The 23,912-nt window shown below is 38.5% G+C and overlaps 1 protein-coding gene across 1 annotated transcript in view; it reads right to left on the bottom strand.

Moving 5' to 3' along the window:
* Positions 1-23,912, bottom strand: part of CPNIFS (chloroplastic NIFS-like cysteine desulfurase) — a 367,346-nt gene that overhangs the window by 198,270 nt on the left and 145,164 nt on the right. Inside the window, exon 3 of the mRNA XM_089433058.1 lies at positions 10,663-10,822. Within this exon, the coding sequence (XP_089289184.1) occupies positions 10,663-10,822 (160 nt within the window). The remainder of the gene's footprint in view (positions 1-10,662; positions 10,823-23,912) is intronic.

The following is a 23,912-nucleotide window of genomic DNA, read 5'->3' as shown; positions in this document are numbered from 1 at the left end:
CAGTTTAGACTTAGGAACTCCATTAAAAATATTAATTATTTTAATATCTCCCAAACCGGGTACAATCTGTCTAGCCCATCTCTGGGTCTTGGAGATTTCATGTGCTTTAGCCTCTCCACCAATTTTCATGGCTAGAGCACATCCGATGCTACCCCAAATCAACACGCAAAAGCTAAGGAGGCCAGCGCAGAGGACGTAGAGGGCCATGAGGTTGACGCAAAGGGCCAAGATGCTGACACAAGCAGCGCAGAGGGTTGCAGAGCTGACGCTGGGCTGAAGAGGCAGCGGTGAGGAATTTTCGTGGGGCAGACTGAGCGCTGGTTAGTTGACGCAGAGCCATAAAGGGTGACACAGTTCCTGAGGGTAGGTTGGAGCAACTTTCGCTATCCAGCTAAGGGAGCAGTCGAAATCACTGTGAGGCTATTCATCTAGTTGTTGATTAGCCGGAATATCTCTCCAAAGAAAGGTACTTCTGCCAAGGAAAATCTCTGAAGGGTGAGCCATTTCTAGCACCCTGGTTGTATTCAGAAAACTACATAATAATAAAACCCTCATATCAATTGCACCGGTTTTCCCGCATTGGGTTTTTCCGGGGACGATTGTCCAAAAATAACAGTGTCCCTTGTGTTGTCTCAGTTTATTTTAGTTGTTGATCTGTATATGTGTGAAGGTTGCATTTGTGCTTATTTTGATATTTATATTGATAAATAATTTGTTAATTGAAAGAACAAGTAGGAGATAATAAACCAAATAATCCAATAGGGATTTCTGATGTGTCAAACTTAGAAATTTCCACAGTCCTGAGGACTCCTAACTAGGAATGCCAATGGCAAATAGCAAATACAAAACAAAGTAGACACTAGAACCCGAAACCATAGAACTGTTGATTTGGGGTAGTATCGGATGTGCTCTAGGCATGAAAATTGGTGGAGAGGCTAAAGCACATGAAATCTCCAAGACCCAGAAATGGTTTGGACAAATTGTACCTGGTTTGGGAGATATTAAAATAATTAATATGTTTAATGGAGTTCCTAAGTCTAAACTTAGGAAAAATAAAATATTAATGGGTGTTAATATAAAACTGGGTTAGAAGGTTCCAAAAGTCATGGATCAAGCCAAATCTAATCTTAGTCGTTGATTAGAGATGTAATCTCGGCCGTTGAAGGACCAATAGGAAAAGTATAAGAAGAGGCTTGAGGGTCAGTTGGAGAACACACCAGAGTGATCAATCATTCGATTTGCTAGAGTGGGGTTGCTAAGCAAAGTCGAATTAGTGATCAGTAGCGAGGGGCAGTCAGTACTAGACAGAGGCAGAGATAGTGCCAAGAGACTAGCGAAGAGGTGGAGAGCGAGAAGTAGCAGCCAAAGCAGGCCACGCAGAGCCCAGCAGAGACAGCGCAAAGGCCAGAGGGACTGCATCATCCACGCAGAGAGCAGCTGGAGTGACACAGAGGGTCCCAAAGGCTACGCAACGCCTCAGAGTGCTGACGCGGAGGGGTTTGGGGCTGATGCAGAGGCCAAAAGGACCAGCGCAGAGCTTTAGAGTCGTTGGAGAGGGTTTCGTGGGACAGGTTTTCTGAATACCTGTTTCCGAATAGAGAGGTATTGCTGCCAGTTATTTTTTCTCTGTCGGGTGAGCCAGTTTGGCACCCAGTTGTACTCAAGGAAATACTACATAATAATAAACCCTCATAATAGTTGCACCAGTTTTCCCGCATTGGGTTTTTTCGGGGACATTTGTCCAAAAATAACGGTGTCACTTGTGTGTTTGTTTTCTTTCAGCTGATGATCTGTAGATGTTGAGACTGTATTGTGTTTATTTCGTTATTTATATGTTTTAAATAACTTGTTCGAATTTAACAAGTAGAAGAAATAAACCAAAAGAATACAGATTAAATTTCTAACGGATAGACTTAGAAATTTCAACATGGTATCAAAGCGTGATTGCAGATCACAGGAGAGTTGAAGGAGAGCATTTGCAGCAGAATCAGCTGTCCCGAGTGACAGAAGTTTATCCTTGCAAAAGCGACAGATGAGGGTTGACGCAGAGGAACTGCGTCATCAGTCCGAGCCAGAGAGAGGCCAGCACAGAGGCTGAGGAGGGCAAAAAGAGGCTCACACAGAGCCACGCAGAGACTAGGAGGGTTGACGCAGTTGGCTGAGGGAGTTGTTTTGTCAGTTTCGGGATTGCGCAGAGCTTAGCGCTCAGTCCTTCAGTTGTTGGGGCATAAGAAGCTGTGGGCAGTTTGCGGGAGCGAAGCTAGTGGGGAATTGTGGGCAGAACAATACCTAATAGGGCAAAACCAAGGTAGAGGTGGTTGCTACCGAGGTAGAATTCTAGCCAAGGAATCCGGATCAGTGTTGCGGGTGCACAGATGATCGGAGAGGGGCGACTTAACGATTGGCAGAAGGATTTCCAAGAGGGAAATCAAGACTCGAAGGGAGTCTAGCAAGAGAACTTCCAGGCAGGAAGTAGATAGACTCAGCAGGAGTCAAAGAGAGAACTTCCTAAGGGAAGTAAAGAGACTTGGAGGAGTCGACAGAAGAGCAGAGAGATGGTAGTGAATGGATTGAGGGATCAAGACAGGCTGGACGGGGCTTCCAACTTTGTGGTCTGGAAGGCTGGGATCTTGTCCATTCTAGATAGACATCGCATCAAGGGCGTCGCCTTTAGAACAATGGCTATCACAGTTGACTCGACAGCTAATGAGAAGTATGAGGAGGCAATGGCCAAGGCAAAATGCATCATCCTTGATGGGGTCAAGGATCATGTGGTCCAGCATATTGCCGAGAAGGAAATGGCAAAGGAAATGTGGGACACCTCGAAGATGTTGTACCAGCATACTTCCATGTAGAGGAAGATGTTACTTGAGAATCAGCTACGGTCATACCAGATGCAGAAGGGGGAGCAAATAGATCACTTCCTCGGTTGGTTGAAGAAGATCCAAAACCAACTAACTTCCATAGGGGCCACGCCGAATGAGGAGATGATGGTAAGGACCGCACTTAACGCAATCTTCGAGGAGTGGATAACATTTGTCCAGAGCATATTGGGCAAGGCGGATCTTCCAGATTGGGAAGAATTGTGGGCGGCTCTTCGTCAAGAGGAGATCAGATGATTGAGCAAGGCAAGAAGTAGCAACAAAGGAGTCCAGATCAAGAAAGAAGAGGAAGAGGATGCATCTCTGGCATCGGTGGGAAAACAAGAGAAGAGGAAGAAGAAGGACCTCTCCAAGGTCAAGTGCTTCCACTGTGGGGAACTGGGTCATTATGCGATCCAATGTCCGAGGAAGAAGAACAAGGGAGAGGTGTGTGACTCTAAGGCAGCGCCAGCAAAGGCGGAGAAGGAAGTTGAGGAGGATGACGATTGTGCCATGAGTGTTCATGTACCTCTAGAGAAGAGGTGGGGAGACATCGAGTTGTAGTCAAGAAGACTACAGGCGATGAGGGGCAGGATCCTTGAGGTACCCAACCTCTTGAATTATACCTTGCTATGGGAGCCCCAAAGAGAGAGTAGTAGGACTGGCGAATGTCGGTAAAAACAGATGCGGATGAAGCGGCAGAGGGTGCTACAATGCAGGAGTCCCCGGGCAGCGCGAGGCTAGCAGGCTGCAACAGTGCAAGAGGCACGGAGAGTGTTGCACCAGTGCAAGATGGCACAAAGAGGTGTGCAACGGTGTGAGATGCAGGGAGTTGTTGCAGCGCGCAAAGGTCAGTAGAAGGAGCACTTGTTAGCGGCAGAGGGAGCTTCAGCATCAGGAGTGTTTCTAGCCTAACAGGGATGTCAGAAGTTGGATGGATCAGTTACTTACTTCTCAGTGACTGAGTTGTAGTGTAGTAGCAGTATGCAATAACACGATCCAGCATGATGAGAGGGGATGCAGTGCAGATGCAGTGTTGGGAGGATGGACTAGCAACAGCACGGATGCAAAGGGAGCTGTTGTACGGATGCAGCAGTGCAGAGGATGTTGGGTGGAGACGCCAGCATCAACACATGTACCGGTGCCATATAATCAGAGTGATGCTCAGTGTGGAGTATTACTAGAGCACAATCCTCGCTAAGAGGGAGTGTTGATTTGGGGTAGCATCGGATGTGCTCTAGCCATGAAAATTGGTGGAGAGGCTAAAGCACATGAGATCTCCAAGACCCATAAATGGTTTGGACAAATTGTACCCGATTTGGGAGATATTAAAATAATTAATATTTTTAATGGAGTTCCTAAGTCTAAACTTAGGAAAAATAAAATATTAATGGGTATTAATATAAAATTGGATTAGAAGGTTCCAAAAGTCATGGATCAAGCCAAATCTAATCTTAGCCGTTGATTAGAGATGTAATCTCTGCCGTTGAAGGACCAACAGGAAAAGTATAAGAAGAGGCTTGAGGGTCAGTTGGAGAACACACCAAAGTGATCAGTCATTCGATTTGCTAGAGCGAGGTTGCTAAGCAAAGTCGAATCAGTGATCAGCAGCGAGGGGCAGTGAGTACTGGACAAAGAGGCAGAGACAGTGCCAAGAGACCAGCGCAGAGGCAGAGAGCGAGAAGCAGCAGCCAGAGCAAGCCACGCAGAGCCTAGCGAAGACAGCGCAGAGGCCATAGGGACTACGTAATTCACGCAGAGAACAACTAGAGTGACGCAGAGGGTCTCAAAGGTTGCGCAATGCCTCAGAGGGCTGACGCAGAGGCCAGAAGGCCCAGTACAGAGCTTCTGAGTCGCTGGAGAGGGTTTCGTGGGACAGGGTTTCTAAATACCAGTTTCCAAATAAAGAGGTATTGCTGCCAGATGCTTTTTCTCTGTCGAGTGAGCCAATTCGGCACCGAGTTGTACTCAAGGAAATACTGCATAATAATAAACCCTCAGAATAGTTGCACCAGTTTTCCCACATCGAGTTTTTCCGAGAACATTTGTCCAAAAATAATAGTGTCGCTTTTGTGTTTGTTTTCTTTCAGCTGATGATCTGTAGATGTTGAGACTGTATTGTGTATTGTGTAGATGTTATTTATATGTTTTAAATAACTTGTTCGAATTTAACAAGTAGAAGAAATAAACCAGAAGAATACAGATTAAATTTCTAACGAATAGACTTAGAAATTTCAACAAGAACAGAAAGGAAGAATATCATAGCTTGCTGCCAGTAGGCTATAGGCTATGTCTATAGCTCATCAACATCAAACTTAGCATTAGCACCACTACTGCTCTCTTATGCTTCCTCCTCCTCTGTATCCATGTAATCTATGCATCTGTTGGTGTGGAGGGTGACCCCTTAAGAGTATCACCATCATCCAAAACACTCATATCTCCTTTGTTGGTCACACCCACAGTCTCACAACACCCAAACATTGAATGCAAATGGAAAAATGCAACCCAATTTCATATCTCTAGGTGGAATTTCTAGAAACCATTTCTGGGTTTTGGGGAACTCCTTTGTTTTAGCCTCTCCACCAAGTCTCGAGACTAGAACACCATCCGATGCTACAAAAACTAACAGTCTTGAATCTCAAAATCATCATACCTACCATCTTTCATGGCTTGTAAAATTTTCTTCTTGCAATTTCTTCTTGGATAACTTTTTTCCCTAGCCTTATTCTCCTCAAAATTCTCAAACATGGCAAGGTATTCTGCCCTAACAGTACCTATCACTTCCATTAGTGCATCACATGAATTTACTTGGCCTCTTATCCCAACCAAGTGTTGTTTCAACCTAAGAATACCCCCCCCCCCAACAGATTTATTGCAAATTTTGCATATCATTTTTCCATCAATCACATCACAATGAGCCCATGCAGTGTCCTTGGCTTTTGGAGGCATGGTGGCTAGAAATATTTGAAATTTGCAAATGAAAGAAATCTGCAAATTAAAAAAAAATGCAGTCAAATAAAATGGAAAACCGAAGATAAATTTGGGAAAAAAATGGGGCATATTTAGCCTACAAAATTTAAATTGAAAACTAACAGTTGAACTCGAAATTTAATAACATAGAACACATAAGAAAAATTAAATACATGGACAGCAATGAAATATGGATTTTTTCAAGTGAAAATCCTTACCTGGAAATGCAAACTAGCTCCCTTAGCTTCCTCTTGAAGATGCCAACTCCACTAACAGCTCCAAAATAGCTCCAAGTCCAACTCCAAGCCTCCAAGATGACTACTCCAGCAAAAACTCAACACTCTCCAAGCTCCCAATGAAGTTCACAAAAACTCCAAATGAAATGTGTGAAGAAAATGAGAGGGGAGACCTTTTATTGGCTTGAAAGGGTTGCTTTTGGAGGGAAACAACCCTTAGTTTCCCTCAAAACCACCTCACCAAGCCCGAAAAAACGTGTTTTGTGAGTTCATGGCCAACCTAGTAGTGAACCGGTTGATTTATGATGGAACCGACCAGTTTATCCCTGGTTTGACCAAAAAAATGGCGAGGAGGGCGGTCTAACTGGGCTTTTCACTAGTCCGATTGAGTTGGCTAATAAAACGGCACGTTTTACCGGTTTTCAGTTCGAACTGGCCTGTTTTGAATACTTTGGTCTAACTGTTGGGGTTCTCTATCATAGCAGATGTTAACTGGCACCATAACATTTCTGGAGTCTGACTTCCCAAAAAGTGCCTCTCCCACCAATCATCAGCAATCCCTGCAACAGACCACCATCCTGACGCTGTGCTACTCTGATTATCACTGAGATGCCACTATGCCATGGTTTTGACTTCTAATTTTGCATCCCGATATACTTGCCATCCTACTCTAACAACTTGCAAGATTGCATTCTTGTTTCCTTGTGTGAAAATTCTATTGCAGTTACTGGTTATTAATCTTCTATCTTTGCAGATTATTTGTCTTTTGTAAATTACTTTACAACAAATATTGAATTAAAATACAACTGCAATTTCACAAATAAATAATCACAGGAACTGAGAAAGTAGCACACATAAAAAATTGACACCGATACTTTTGGACAAATTGTCCCTGGAAAAACCCTACTGGGAAAACCAGTTTTGCAGATGAGGGATTTTATTATTTCTTCAGCAAATCAAAGATTACAACAACTGCTTTCCTGACACTAGTTGATTTTTTTAACTATGGTTGGCCTTTATAATGTATGTTTGAGTCATTATGAATTTGTAAAGCATATTTTAATGCTAAAAATTAAAAGAAAATTTATTTGAGTCAAAGTCCCATTGTGACTTTCAAAGGAAGAAATATGAATTTTTTAATTTAAGGATTTTGGCTCCAAAATTAAGGTCAGCCTCCTCCTAGTCAAGACAACCCTCTAATTATTCATGTCGGCTTCATCCAAGAGACACGTCCATTCGGACAAGGGAAAAATTGTATAAAGGGCCTATTCGCTCTCCCATCTGGCCAACCAACTAGCTCGCATCTTCTAAGGTGCATGCACAAGGTCTGAGGCAGAGAATGTCGTATCTATGAGGCAGCATATGGAGGCATGTGAAGGGATGGTCTGAGGCAGCTCACATAGTCTGAGGCAGCTCGCATAGTTTGAGGCAGCTTGCATGGTCTGAGGCAGCTCACATAGTCTGAGGCAGCTCGCATAGTTTGAGGCAGCTTGCATGGTCTGAGGCAGCTCGCATAGTTTGAGGCAGCTTGCATGGTCTGAGGTAGCTCACATAGTCTGAGACAAATTCTTGAGGTCTGTGACAAGCAATTCAATCTTCTATACTCTGTGTTTTGGCTTGCTCTGAGGCGGTATATGAGCATCACCTGAGGCATGGAAGTCTAAGGCATTCACATCATCAAAAGGGCTCGCATTTCTAAGGTAAAGAGCTTTCACATTAAGAAAAGATAGTTTGTATATCTAAGGCAGAGATCTAGCACTCTGAGGCAGCGAAGTCTGTGGTGACAGGAAGAATCAAAGACAGCAAAGATCAGAGATCTGAGGCTAGTACAGCAGCATTTCAGAGGCAAAGATCAGAGTATGTTTTGGGCCAGATTGACTTGACTAGGAGGGTGAGCCTTAGACCAGATTTGACCTAGTTAGACTTAGATGTGTCTCTGTTGAGTTAAATAATTCTCTATTGAAAAAGGTTGTTGGGTTTTTCCCCATGAGAGTTTTCCTATGGTAAATCTCTTGTCTTCTTGTGTGACTATCTCATAATGATCTTATTGTACTAGTATGTTATCTGGTTGATGTCTTTCTATGTAATTATTGAATGATGAAATGTTAATAAGAATGTGAAAAATATAAAAAATAATTATTAGTTTGAAAGACACCTTCAAAATCAACATGGTATCAGAGCAAAGGTAAGAAATGCAGCCCTAGAGGAGAATGTCTTCTGTGTTCTGTCAACAGCCCTAAAAAAAGGACGAAACTCTGTGGTTCCAGATCGAACCTCTATGACTTTACCTCGTGAAATGGCAGCTAATGAAGCCCGGAGTTTTTCTTTGTGGTACTGGTCCGAATGCTATGATCCTGTATCTTGATCTATGGTGAAGATCTGAGCACACTGCTGTTGCAAATCCAAGACTTCTGTCAGGAGAATGTCTATCTAGGAGGGTCAAAATTTGTGTAAAATCAAAAACCTTGGATTATTCCTATTAAGCCCTAGTTTGAGTTAAAATTCAAGATTAAAGATTCAGTAAGAATCTGCCATAGATTCCTCCGAGCTTGCCTCAGTCACTTATATCAAAAGGGCGAGTGATCTCTCAGAAAATATGTTCTGTTTTTTATTAGATCACCAAAGATTTGATCTAATATGTTCACTGGAACTCGTGTAACAAGGCCGAAGTTGTTATGTTCCTTAGAGAAGATCTGAGACCCCTGAAATTCATGAACAGCAAGGCCGTAAGTCAAGAGATGATGCTAGAATGAGGGCCGCAGGTCCTGAAGGAATAGCACAGAAGTTTAATGGTCTTCAAGGGAGGTTTGCACAGGAAATAGGAGACCTGTTCAGAGTCCAGACCGAGTTAAGGCATCCCTAAAGCTGTTGCAAGAGCCCTAAAGAGGGCCGGAAATCTCAGACATTCATGTGCACAGGACCAAGCTTTCTTCATAACTGTTCAAAGGACGTGAAGAGAGGTATGTGCTTAGTGTTAATGATTGCTAGGTAATGTGTGTGAAGTCTGTTCATAAGTGGAGTTTGGACAGAATGATAGCATGCCCTAAGTTCAGTGAGTGTATGTGGTTAACTCGATATTGAGTGGGCTGCTTGTTTGGAAGCCTATGTACAGTGATGGTTGATGTGACAACCACTATTAGAAGACATATTTTTGATGACCTTGTAAACATTGGTTGAGGTGGCAAACCACTGTGTGAAAGCTGACTTTGTGTAGCCTATGATCAGCCTCCTTAGTGGAGTAAAGGGACTGTATAAAGTTACAAAGCAAGTGGCAATCAAGGAGAAGTCATCTCAGCTGGTGTATGTACCCTTCCCTCACTCTTAAGCACCAAAGGTAACCATCTTGTGTGTATTTTGAGTAAGCTTTGCATGTTGGTTTGTATTTTCCGCTGTTATCATTCACATATAAGACCTAGCATTTTGCTTCTACTAACTCCTAACTTTCATTATATTTAATGTTTCTAGGAACTGGTCTTTAAGGTTGGTTGGTGAAGTGTGTATAGATTAGGATATCCCCCATGGCATTGTAGGAGTTGGTCTAAAGTGAGAGGAGATTGCATTGAGGTGGCAGTGGGTGTATCTCCTATTTCTTAGCACTTTGATCGGACCTTGCCGAGGCTGCTAATCAGGACAGTAACAGTGCGTATGATTCAGAAATTCAGGGATTTAAACCCGTGAAATTGGCCAAGTGTTGGCTCTGATACCAAATGGGATAAATAGACCTGTTTATCACTAAAATTGGAAGAAGATTTCTGCAAATATAATAAAGAATAATGAATAATAAATGATTGATAGAATGTTGATTACAAGTCTCATGATAGTCCCTTTTATATATATTGACTGGTGACAAGGTGAAGAGGCATGTGCCCTTTGACCTTCCATTACACTAATAATAATATAACACACATCCCCCAACATCAAGGACATATCCCTGTATAATACTGTGACAAGGTCAAGTACTTCTTTTTGTAGCAGGTTATTCAATCTAATGTAGCTAAATGACTGATTAAAATATAGTTTTAAGGGTATTAGAATATTATAACTTCTTTGTGCTGCGGGGACATCTTATTCTTGTACAACTAATTGGTTTCCCATAGTAGAATTCCAAAGATATTACAATAAAAAGAATTTATTAATATGATTACCTATTTAACCAAATAAAAGATAAGAATCCATCAACTTCAAATTCCCCAATTTTATACACTATGAAAAGACGAGAATGGTTTCACTCACACTTTTCATTAAAAATAAAAGAATTAAAAGAGGCTTATTATTTTATTTGTATTCATATTGAAAATCTATAATTAGTATTGCTCCCGTACTACTTTCAACATTGCGTGTAAGTTGTAACATTAACATCAGGGCAATATTGTGAGTTCTGATAATCAACACCCAAAACTGACAAATTACCACCACAAATAATTATGTTATAAATAATAGAGTATTTGGTTCAGCAAGAAAATGAAAACAAGAAACTAATGATTTAAGTTGAACTGCTCAAGAACCTTTAGTAGTGAACAATAAAATAGTAGGCCTCAGAAAAGGGTAGGGTGTTGATAGAGATGAGCAAACATATAATATGGGGAAAGGCACACCTCATCTCCTGCCTTTAAGTTTGTGAGACCCCATGAATATGCAACTAGATTGATTGCCTCAGTTGCATTACGTGTGAAGACAATTTCCCTGGAGCTTGCTGCATTGATAAAATCTGCTACCTTCTTTCTAGCAAGTTCATATTGATCAGTTGCCCTTGCACTGAGATAAGCAATGCAAATAATCAGAAAAAAATTGAAGCCTGAAGACATAGTAAGTGTATATAATACTGCTAAATACGATATCTGCAACAACAACAAAAACAAAACAACCAAACTTGGCAACAAGTGAGATAACATGACCTAGATGATCTCTTGAATTAAGACATCAAATGCATGTGAAGTACAAAAAAACTTTTCTCATATTTTAAAGGCTCAAGGAAAAACAGGGAAAACAAGTAGACATTTGAACTCCTCACAAAACACAAATTTAAATATAGAGAACTGACCAATGACTGCCAAGGGCACAAAGTTTATAGTCACAAACTAACAAAGAAAATTTCTCAATCCCAAACATAGCTATCCATTAGAAACCAACAGAAATCACGGAAAAGAGAATGTACCCCAATCAAATTCCCTTCAGGCAAGAAACAAATTGTGGTGATCAATATCCCTCGAGATCATATAGGAAACCTCTAAAGAAACGAGATAAATTATAATAGAACAAGCATCCCCTTATAAACAAAAACCAATGTTACAGTTAAAATACTCGTCATCAACCTCAAAAACATCATACCAAAGTTGACTTAGATGAGAACTCATATATAACATTGTTGGACCACAATCTAAGTCACATGGTTCATGTTCAAGTTTGAGTTTGGCAATGGTCAGCTTCCGTTCGAGTTCAAATTTTTTTATGAGATTCAGATGAGGTTTGCCATTAGGTTCTTCAATCTATATATATATATATATATATATATATATATACTTTTAAAAAATCAACATCAATAAACATAAAAAATTCTATCATGCACTTGGAAACTGCAAGTACAGATTACAAGTTTGAGTTGTGACATGAGGTTATGAGTTTTGAGCTATGAACTTGGTCAATGGCTTTGAGGTTTGACCGAACCTCAAAACAAAAATCTAGGTTTGCCCAATATTTTAACCTCAAGGTTAAAGTTCGGCGAACCTTGTGACATACATAGCTGCCAATGTAAGAGATAATTGTGAGAAGCCTTTTTAATTAAAATGATACACATATAAATACAATGTTCTTATGACCTAGGATTCTTCTTCCAAGGTCCCTTGGACTTCCAATGATAATTCGTATTCCTCACCATAACCCTAATGGATTAGGTGTCTAACATTCCCCACCTTAATTTGAAGGGGTCCTTCTAAGTCCAAGCAAAGAGATTAGTACAGCTATCAATGGTTGAATGTGCTCTAATCTAGTGCTTTTGGGATGACCACAAACCAAATGGCTAGCAGAATACAAAGTCTTCTACTAAATGGTGGTTTAATGTTGACCACCAACTCTAGAACTTGACTCTAAGGCTCAACAATTCCCGGAACATTTCCAAATTTGGATGGAAGTGGGTGTCTTCTACTAATTGGAAGTGTTCAAAAATGGTGATTTGAAGATAACCGCAAATCGATGGTGGTTTGAAGATGACCGCAAACTATGGAACTTGGCTCTAAGGCTCAGCAATTCCCAAAATATTTTCAAATTTGGCTAGAAGTTGATGTCCTCTACTGAATGGAATTGCTCACAAATGGCAGTTTTAAGATGACCACAAATTGATGTCTAGAAGAAGTTGTAATTCTTCTACTAAATGGTCGTTTCCTGAAGACCACAAACTGAATCATGCTCATGGCTCTGACTCTAGCTATGGTTATGTATTCGACTCTCACTCAAGGCTCATGTTCTAGTTGTGGCTTAACTTTGATTAAAATGACTTCTAAACTTGAAGTCTAACTATCAATCATTAAGATTATCCCCCTCTCCTTGCGGTCAAATACAAGGTAAGAAGGAGAAAATATTTCCACTGTAGAAAAATGTTTTGTTGTAGCCCAACCCAGTTTCAAGTTTTTGCATGGTTTAATGCCCAAAACCCCATCATAAGCATATCACTAATGGGTGATAAATGTGCCTCCCTAGGCCAAAAGGATAAATGCCTAGGAAACACCTCCTTGGTACCATTTTTTCAACATCTACAATGCTTACATGGATGAAGATCGAAAACTCTAATCCTCCATGTCACCAACTCGATGAGCATGTTGGGTGCTCCCGAAAACACACCCATTTACAATTAAATTCCAAAAAACATAGGAAAACTTACAAAAAGATTATTTGCAAGTTACCAATGTTAAGGATTGAACATCCAGCAGACCTAATTTAATAAACAGCACAAAGCCTCCTCAATAGGCACTCAATGTCTCCAATTTACAAAGAGACATGACAGAAAGATTCTCTTGGAAGTGATTGTATATTTGAGATACTCTGGAAAAAAAAAATTAGAAGAGTTCAACATGAAACCTTCATAGATAATGATGGTTCTCAATGACCTTAATTCTCTCTTTAGCGAGCATATTGAGATTTGTCGTTACTAGGCCTGCCATTGCTTCTATGTGTGGAAACATAAATCAATTATTCTCTTTCAGGAGGCCTTTGTACTACTTTTCCATCAACAAATAATCCCCCTTCATCATCCTTATTAGTAGGGTCAATATATGAATCTAGTAGTAGAAAACAGCCTCTAGTCAACCCTTTACGCTTGTAAGAAATTTCCTCCAAAATCTAGCATCCAAACCCATAAAATCATTCTATAGAGACACTATAAATAGATTTTCATTTAACTACCACCTCCCCACTTCCCAAGATGGCAATGAGGGTTTTAACATTACATCCAAGCATTTCCTATTTGGTTGTCTTGCAATCATCGACAACATCCATTACAACAAGCCAGTGCTCATAGTCATAGTCAAGGAACAAAGGTGCCATCTCAATAGGAGGCTTGTCCTTCCAGTTTGGAGACCTGTTTCTAAGTAGTGAGCATTTTGATTTAGTGTTTGACTTTGAGACCCTCCACCAAGCCGACATGCAGTTCAAATCACGCGAAAGAATAGCGTGGATGCCATGGCTGACAATTGCGGCTTTGTTAAAATAAACGATGAGAATGGTCGGCATTTTGCAGATTGTATGGATATATTTCAAAAGGAATGCAAGGCATGATTGCACATTGTTTTCATTGTAGGGCTTTAGCCAACAAGACAATAGTAAGAACATCCACACATTGGCAATCTTAAGCCAAGAATCTTTGCAACCTTTGTAGCATTTGTTGCCCACCAAAATGGGTAACCCTATTGAAGAAAAAAAAAATCCATTCTTCACATCCAGTTGGCCAGCCATGCAACCCTTAACAGCCACCATTAGCCGATGAAGTGCCATTACATCTCTGCCACTTGAATCAGCCATATACTTTCTCACCCATCTGGCAAGAGCACATGGACGAATGTGGGCTTCCGATCAAAAGGTACTTTATTCATTTTGAAAATAGGTGCTTAGCCTTGTTTGTATTCAGGCATTTGATATGAATTATGGGGTGACCTAGAAGAAAGAGGGGTTTTGACTGTGATCTTGTTCTCTCACCTTAAATGGGGGGTTAATCTTCGATCCTAGCCCAGTGGGACCTCCCCTAATGGCCCAATAAATATAGGAGGGGCACTATTCAAGAAGCCATGATTGAGATAGCATTTTTCCATCTATCCCTATTCCATACTTACCACTTTCTATCTTACATTACAAGCCCATATTCCACCTCCATTCTTCGAGTTCAACTGACCATTGGTTCTCTGGGATTTGGCACCCATACATTCTCATACCTGGGTAGGACCCAGAACATTGCCTTGGGAGGCTGACGCATCTAAAAGAAAAGAAAAGAGCATATCATGGCCACAAAATAAAATAAATGAAAATCAAAATGAAAAAGATGGTTGGGGCATACACATTAGCACATGGGCAAAAGCCTAGCATGAGCTCTACCTCACTCATTATGCCCATCACTCAGTTGTTGAGCATGCGTTGCTCCATTACATCATAAAAGGATCCCTTGCATGTCCCAAACCCAATGAGCAATGAAATGACTCATCCTTAAGGGGTAATACAACTACTATACATCATTCAAAGCAAGCTCTATCCCTTTGAGCTACGAGCAATAATTCAAAGAAAAAATCAAGCAAAAGTAAAAGTTGCACAAGAGGAGTGGACAAACAAGGGTCGAGTTGGTAACTCATGCATCTACGATTGCCCCCTCTTCACATCTATACACAAGATGTGGATCCCATCATGTTAGTCCCTTTGAACATGCCACTTGGCCATGAAGTCTTCTCCCCTCTATACCATCATTAATATTCACTAACACCTTGTTGAACACTACGTGTCAACAACCCATAGCAGTACACCCCCTTTTTTTACAAGAGGGATAGTGCCTGATCGATGTGTTCGTGTCGTCCAGCTTTCATCATCAACCTAATTGTCATGTTATAATGTAAACCCATTCTGCATGTATATGATGTAAATAATCTCAGCAGATCTGTGTCATGTATGTAATTGCCTAGGTAAACCTATTTTTCTGGTGACGATCTACATTCCGGGAGGTTTTTTGTCTCACCGATCCATTCTTGGATGGTCGGCAAAGTTTTCCTTCAACCTTACCCCAAAGCCGGAATGAATTTTGTCACCGGGATCTTAGGCGAGTCCTAGTTTTATAGATCAAGTCTATGTAAAAGTGATTTGGGAATAATCCTAACTATTTGGTTAGGTTATTTTATTACAAATTGCTTAGTCTGTTGGATTATATTTGTGTCACAAAAATGGGTAGTCTGTGAGGCTCTATTTCAAATAGGTATTCCCGTTTGTGATGTAAAAGATATGAAAATGATGATGTAAAGTGTCTTGAGGGTTTGAAAAATAATGTATCCCCTCATAGGTTAATTAATTAAATTTTCTAACCAAAAATTAATTAAAATCTTAAGCCATAATAGGTCCTAGGTAAATTTTAATTTTCCGAAGGCAAAATTCGTGGTTCTTTAAAATTCAAATTTTAAAAGGTCCTAGCACTGAGGTAAATTAATTATTTTGCTAAATTTTAAGCCTTTGGTCCATGGGGTTTAAGTCAAAGTCAAATTTTTGAAAAAATTAATTCAAAATTTTTATTTTTGAGTTAATTAAAATGCATTTAATTGAAAAAATTCAAATTTCCTCAAGAATTTAAAATTTCGACAAATGAGATTAAAAGAAATTTTAATCCTCATCACCGGTCGAGATTGCTTTGACAAGGATCACCCGAACTAGTCGTTGGAGGATTTATCCTTAAATAGGGGGTCAGTTGTCAGTTGAAATCATTCGATCTCTAGATCATGTACTAAACTCTCAAGCTCTCTTATATACTTTTTTTGAATTAACGCAAAAGTCTTTGGGGTTTCAACGTGCTGTAGTGTTCCTCTTCATGAATTTATGGTAACATTGTTTTAATTTCTGCTTAATATTATGTGAAATCTAGCAATCAATAGCTCTCTTAGAATAATCTGAATATAGGCACCTTATTCAGTTTGTTGGATCTAGGGTAGCATTTTTAATTTTGATTGAAGTAGCAAGTATCTCTATTTCTTCAAAATTTTATTGTTGTTCTATTTCTCTACTTGATTTGATGGTTGATCTAGTGTTTGCAGAAGATCTCTCAGGTTCTCATTGAGCGTTTGGGGATAGTTCTCGGTTGAACCAGCCAACTCTCAACACATATTTTCTGAAAAACCTACTTCATATAAGCCTCAGGATTTATCTAACGATAATCTTTTTTCCTCCAGGGTGTTTTTAGACTAGTACCTCTCTAAAATTTCAAAATTTTTAAATATTTTGTGGAAAATTTGATAGATCTGGCTATTAAGAGCCTTAGATTATTAAACCTGGGAGCAGAGTTGGACTCATACTCCTCAGATCTGATAGATCTGTAAATTATTTATATAGATTTGTAAATTATTTGTATAGATCTGTTATTTATTTGTGTAAATCTGAAATTTTGTAACATAATTTTGAATTTTAACACTTGGGTTTTGGGGATTTTCTTTATTTTTGTACATATTAGGTATTGGGTTTTTCTCTTTTCACTTGTGCAGAAATAGATTTGAGAAATCAGCCAAGAAAATTTTCAGATCTAAGCTAGATCTAGACCTTGGAGGGCATTATCTTGTCCCAAATATTTTTGCAAGGTCATCCATTAAAGATTTTACAATAAATCTGAAGATCTGAAGCAAAATATTTTTTTTAGAACAAAAGTTTCAAGTTTTGGGGCTCCTAAGCTCAGATCTGTCTTCTCCTAGCCCTATGCTAGCTCTCATTGGCCCTAGATTTCCCTTGCTCCATTTCTTATTTGAATATTTAATTTTCTGAAGATAATCATTGGTGGGTTTTTGCATAAAATTTGGTAAAAATTTGTGTTTCAGATATTGAAATTTTTTTGGCAACTTGGGCAAGTGATCTTCAAGGCCTAGGACCTAAAGGTTTGATCTCTAAACCATCTTTTTCCTCACTGTTTGTTACAACAGTTATATAATTTTCTAATAGTGGTGAAAAACACATCTAAGTGGTTTGAAATTAACTAAAAGATTGCTAAATACATTAATAAGTCATTTATGTTTGATGTATATTAAGAATTTGGCCTAGATCTAAATTTTGGGTCACTGTTATCTCTGAATAATTTTGTTTCTGAAATCTGAAATATAACAGTGGAAAAATTTCATGTGAGTTAGCCTAAAATCGGTTCCTAAGTTGTCTAATACATTAAGGAATTAATTTCTTGAGCTGGGCATTCATCATTCGTCTTATTTCATGTTTTAATTGTTGGCTGTAATAAGTATATCAGATCTGATATAATTCCAGAAATCACATCACAACAGGCTGAAAATTTTTTATAATTCATGTGGGTAAGTTTGAAAAAATTTCGGTAAATTTTTGGCATAAAGATATCATTGATAGCTTACTGTTTTCATTGTCATATTGCTGTTGTCATAAAGTTTTTCTTACTGCTGTCCTAAAAATTAATTTCTGAAAATTAAATACTGTGTCATGGAATTGTGATAAAATGCATATCCTTTGTTTCATAAACTAAGTATTTTTTTTAGCATCTGTTGACATTGATATCGAACTACAAAGTTGTTTTCGTTCTCTTTGAGCTAAATTGTATCAAGAAGATTTGAAATAAGTCGGTGTTTTAACTATAGTATCTTCAAGAGTTTATTTTCCAAGTCTTCATCTAAAAAAGGACGAGCATTTCATTTGGGTAATTGAGGGATTTTGCGGCATAAGTGTCTTCCCATTCTCAAGTCTAACTTCATCTCATCTTCTGGTGAATTTGCATATAAGTTAACTTTGCATAGATAAAATTTACTTCCAAGTATAAGCTTGGTCGATAGACAAATAGATCTCCATCCTTCTTTTCTTGAGAAGCCTGTTTTAATAGTACTTAAAATGGTGACCTTGCAGTCGTCAGAGCCACAGTTCTCTGAAATGCCAAAGGCACCAGGTATGTTAGAATTTCAGGAAAGGTATCATTAATTACACCTTAGTGTGCTTCTCCTAATCTTCTCTCTGCCAATTACTACGAAACCAGGCTCAACACAGAAAGGATTGAAGGGTTCACATTTAAATAGGCATTTAACTAAAATTAACCAAGATTCTTGCATCTCACATTAGTTTTAGGATCTGCATTTCATATAAAATAGTCATTCATCTAAGCAGCAGTTGCTAATCGATTACTTGGTCTTAATTTCCCTAGCAAGATCATTGACTCCATAAGGCACTAGTATCAATCGTTTAAAATCTAATCAAATCCTATAAGTCTTGTTAAATCTTAATCAAGTACTTGATCGCTTCACTGTGTCTCCCGAACTGGTTGGTTCCCAACTAGTTCTTCTTCATTCCACTTTTTCCATAGGGTCTACCCCCGTCAGCCTGCTGTAGGGAGACAGCTTAAACAGAGAGATTGGGGATCAGGGTGACAGCCCCCGATCTAAGCCGTTGTCGTGGTGCCTAGACATTCTGTGTGACAACATTTTTGGTGTCGTTGCCGGGGATATTTGATTCTCGGCGTTTCAACGACATTTCGTCATCATTCTTCTCATTTCTCATCTTCTCATTTTAGCCGACAACGCCAACATTTTTGGCACCGTTGCCGAGGATATTTTATTCTCGGTGTTTCAACGACTTTTCATTTCTCATCTTTTAATTTGAGTCAGCAATGACAACAATTTTTGGCGTCGTTGCCGGGGATAGAGTTTTTATGTCCTTGGTCCTCACGACATTCATCTTTCATCTTTCTCATCTCCCATTCGAGCCAGCAAAGTCAACACTCCTTGGCACATCTCACCTTTTTCGCCATTCATTAGCCTGTCAAGCGGCACAACATTTCCTGGCGTCATTTGATCATTTCATCACCTTATCTTTTGTCATCTCATTTATCGTTTCATCTGCACTTTTAGCACCTGGACATTTCGATTCGTTTCTTGTTTGGGTGGCGACTCCACTTCTTTCATTTCTTATTTCTCAGACAAGAAGCCCTCCCCTATATCCAGTTGTTTTTGCCTTTTCTAGAGCTAGACTCATGTTCAAGTGGCAACTCCACTTCTTTCATTTCTTACAAGAATTTCTACTAGAAGCTCGCTTCTTGTAGATCCCTTGATTTTCTTGAGCAGGGGTCTCTCTCTATCATCCATTTGGTCCCTCATTATTCCTTCAGGCAATTCATCATGGATGATTCGTTTACCCCGTGTCATTTTACTGATGTTCTCCATGATATTCCGGAAGTGGCCATTCATAAATTGTCTTTGTTCTCGGGTGGTGATTCAGTCGCTGTTAGAAAGCATCTATGCAGGTTTACTCATACAATACTCAGATATTGTCGATCTCCCCAATATGATCATGAAGATGTCAAAATGCGTCTATTTGCCTTTTCTTTAGAGGGTGATGCTTTGAATTGGTTTAATAATTGTCCTGAAGATTCTTTCGCTTCTTTACAAGACATCGTCAATGCTTTTACAGATAGATATGGTTATCAAGGTAGCTTGCCTTGTGCCCCTAAAATTATGCAACAGAATGAAAGTGATCTTGTGAAGGATCTAGCTGTCAATGAAAGATTTCAAGACAATTCTCCATATCAGAATGTGCCATCCACTTGTACTATTGCAAGTCAAATCCATGACAGTGGGAAAACAGGGACAAGTTGTCAAATCAACGTCGACAATGAAAGGGAAAATGATAAGCAAATTATAAAAGAACTAAAGCAGTTGGTTAGAGACATGCAATTCAGTCAAACACAGCTTTTAAAAAATATGGAGCTGTCAAAAAAAAATTGTAACTGATTACGTCAAGGATATGAGAACTTTATACACTCAACTGGAAAAACGTGATGAGGAGATGGAAATCATGAAAATTAAACACTCTGATCACGTAACCACCGTAGTAGAAAAGTGTGCTCAGAATATGGAGGATATGAGGACCGACATGCAGAAGGAAATGGAAACCATGAAAGCTAATCATGGCAGAGAAATTAATTCTATGCAAAGCAAGTTATTAGCCCTAGAGGAAAATATGACGATCATGGAATTTAATCATTCAAATCACGTGATTGCCATGGAAACAAGTTATCAAGAAGAAATAAGTTCGATTCAGAACAGATTGTCAACTATGGATGAAGAAATGACCATCATGAGATTCGATTATAATAATCAGTTAGCTATCATACAAGAAAATCATGAGAAAGAGATAAACTCTATGCAACATTGCTTGATGACCATAAAAGCAGATAATGACAAAGTAATAAAAGATATGGAAGCTAGTCAGATATGTCTTCAGAATAAGTTATTGAGCATGGAGGAAGACCATGCCAAGGAAGTCAGTGCTATGAAGGTTGAACACTCTAACCAGATGGATGCCATAACAATACAGGTACAGAAACTTCAACATCAGTCAGAGGATGAAAGAAACAAGGAAACGTCAACAGATCATAAGCCTCCCTATTTGTTGTAGCAAGCTCCATCTTATTATGAGGTCATTTGTTCCATTGAAAAGTGGTTAATTGAAGGTGACCTAGATAAAATTGAAATTGATAAGAATCAAGTTGACGCTCGCATAGTTAATCCACCAGTCGTTGAAGATCAAGTTATAACTCATGACACCTGTGAGACTGATCCATCATTCTCGACAGAGCAGATGCAGAATGAAGAGAGACATGTCATGCATATCTTATATACTTCATCTGAGAATTTTGAAGTAGAATGTTCCACGTCATTAGTGATACAGCCTGCCACAAAGAAAAAGTGCAAGAGAAGGAAAATGAGAAAATGATTTGATGCATCAGATGGTCGCGAGGAACTTGATTTCCAAATAGGAAAACGTCCTACCGTATGCAGGATTGAACATGGTACATCCGAGAAACAGCCGACAGACTTGCCTGAAAGCAGGCAAATGCTCAATATGCACTATATTGAACGTATCTGATGCCATGGAGCATTTTTGTATTGTATTTCTAACCTTATGCCCTGTTATTTTAATAGTTCATTTTGTAGTTAGATTTGGTTTTTCATATTGTTGGACTAGTTAATAAATGAAGAGCTTATATCTTTATTGTGATTGATGTTATATGATGGTTTCTGGATGGACAGTACTTATGTTTTGTTGTGTGTTGTGTGGATGTAGATTCTGGATTCTCACATTTCTCCAGTGCAGCAACGTGTCCCCAGGTAGAGCCAGATGTTGACCACTACGTGTCAACGACCCATAGCAGTACACCCCCATTTTTCACAAGAGGGATAGCGCCTGATCAATGTTTTCGTATCGTCCAACTTTCATCATCAACCTGATTGTCTTGTTATAATGTAAACCCATTCTGCATGTATATGATGTAAATAATCTCAGCATATCTGTGTCATGTATATAATTGCCTAGGTAAACCTATTTTTCTGGTGACGATCTACATTCCGAAAGGTTTTTGTCTCACCGATACATTCTTTGATGGTCGACTGAGTTTTCCTTCAACCTTACCCCAAAGCCAGAATGAATTTTGTCATTGGGATCTTAGGCGAGTCATAGTTTTATAGATCGAGTTTATATAAAAGTGATTTGGGAATAATCCTAACTATTTGGTTAGGTTATTTTATTACAAATTGCTTAGTTTGTTGGATTATATTTGTGTCACAAAAATGGATAGTCTGTGAGGGTCTATTTCAGATAGGTATTCCCCCTTGTGATGTAAAAGATATGAAAATGATGATGTAAAGTGTTTTGAGGGTTGGAAAAATAATTTATTCCCTCATAGGTTAATTAATTAAATTTTCTGGCCAAAAATTAATTAAAATCTTAAGCCATAAATTTAATTAATTATAGGTCCTAGGTAAATTTAAATTTTCTAAAAGCAAAATTCGTGGGTATTTAAAATTCAAATTTTAAAAGGTCCCAAGACTAGATAAATTAATTATTTTGCTAAATTTTAAGCCTTTGGTCCATGGGATTTAAGTTAAAGTCAAAATTTTGAGGAAATTAACTCAAATTTTTTATTTTTGAGTTAATTAAAATGCATTTAATTGAAAAAAATCGAATTTTCTCAAGAATTTAAAATTTCAACAGATGAGATTAAGAAATTTCAATCCTCATCAACGGTCGAGATTGCTTTGACGAGGATCACCCGAACTAGCCGTTGGAGGATTTATCTTTAAATAGGAGGTCAGTTGTCAGTTGAGATCATTCGATCTCTAGGTCGTGTACTAAGCTCTCAAGCTCTCTTGTATACTTTTTTGAATTAATGCAAAAGTCCTCTGGATTTCAACGTGCTGCAGTGTTCCTCTTCTTGAATTTATGGTAACATTGTCTTAATTTCTACTTAATATTATGTGAAAACTATCAATTAATAGCTCTCTTAGAATAAATTGAATATAGGTACCTTATTCAGTTTGTTGGATCTAGGGTAACATTTTTAATTTTGATTGAAGTAGCAAGTATCTCTATTTCTTGAGAATTTTATTGTTGTTCTATTTCTCTACTTGATTTGATGGTTGATCTAGTGTTTGCAGAAAATCTCTCAGGTTCTCATTGAGCATTTGGGAATAGTTCTCGGTTGGACCAGCCAACTCTCAACACATATTTTCTGAAGAGCCTACTTCATATAAGCCTCAGGATTTATCTAACAATAATCTTTTTTCTGCAAAGTGTTTTTGCACTAGTACCTCTCTAAATTTCAAAAAATTTTAAATATTTTGTGGAGCTTTTGATAGATCTGCCTATTAAGAGTCTTAAATTATCAGATATGGGAGCGGAGTTGGACTCATACTCCTCAGATCTAATAGATCTGTAAATTATTTGTATAGATCTGTTATTTACTTGTGTAGATCTGAAATTTTGTAACATAATTTTGAATTTTAACACATGGGTTTTTGGGATTTTCGCTATTTTTGTACATATTGGGTATTTGGTTTTTCTCTTTTCACTTGTGCAAAAATAGATCTAAGAAATCAGCCAAGAAAATCTTCAGATCTAAGCTAGATCTAGACCCTGGAGGGCAATATCTTGTCGCAAATATTTTTGCAAGGCCAGCCATTAAAGATTTTACAATAAATCTGAAGCAAAATAATTTTTTTTAGAACAAGGGTTTCAAGTTTTGGGGCTCCTAAGCTCAGATCTGTCTTCTCCTAACCCTGTGCTAGCTCTCTTTGGCCCTAGATTTCCCTTGCTCCATTTCTTATTTGAATATTTAATTTTATGAAGGTAAACATTGGTGGGTTTTGCAAAAAATTTGGTAAAAATTTGTGTTTCAGATATTGAAATTTTTTTGGCAACTTGGACAAGTGATCTTCAAGGCCTAGGGCCTAAGGGTTTGATCTCTAAACCATCTTTTTCCTCGCTGTTTGCTACAGCAGTTATATACCTTTCTAATAGTGGTGAAAAACACATCTAAGTGGTTTGAAATTAACTAAAAAAATTGTTAAATACATTAATAAGTCATTTATGTTTGATGTGTATCAAGAATTTGTCCTAGATCTAAATTTTGGGTCACTATTATATCTGAATAATTTTGTTTCTGAAATCTGAAATATAACAGTGGACAAATTTCATGTGGATTAGCCTAAAATCAGTTCCTAAGTTGTCTAATACATTAAGGGATTAATTTCTTGAGCTGCGCATTCATCATTAAGCTTATTTCATGTTTTAATTGCTCGTTGTAATAAGTATATCAGATCTGATATAATTCCAGAAATCACATCAC

Source organism: Pinus tabuliformis, chromosome 5_1, assembly GCF_031772625.1.
Source record: "Pinus tabuliformis cultivar Carrire ecotype Pingquan chromosome 5_1, CPIR1, whole genome shotgun sequence".
NCBI lineage: Eukaryota > Viridiplantae > Streptophyta > Pinopsida > Pinales > Pinaceae > Pinus > Pinus tabuliformis.
This window is presented reverse-complemented; position numbering and strand designations above follow the sequence as displayed.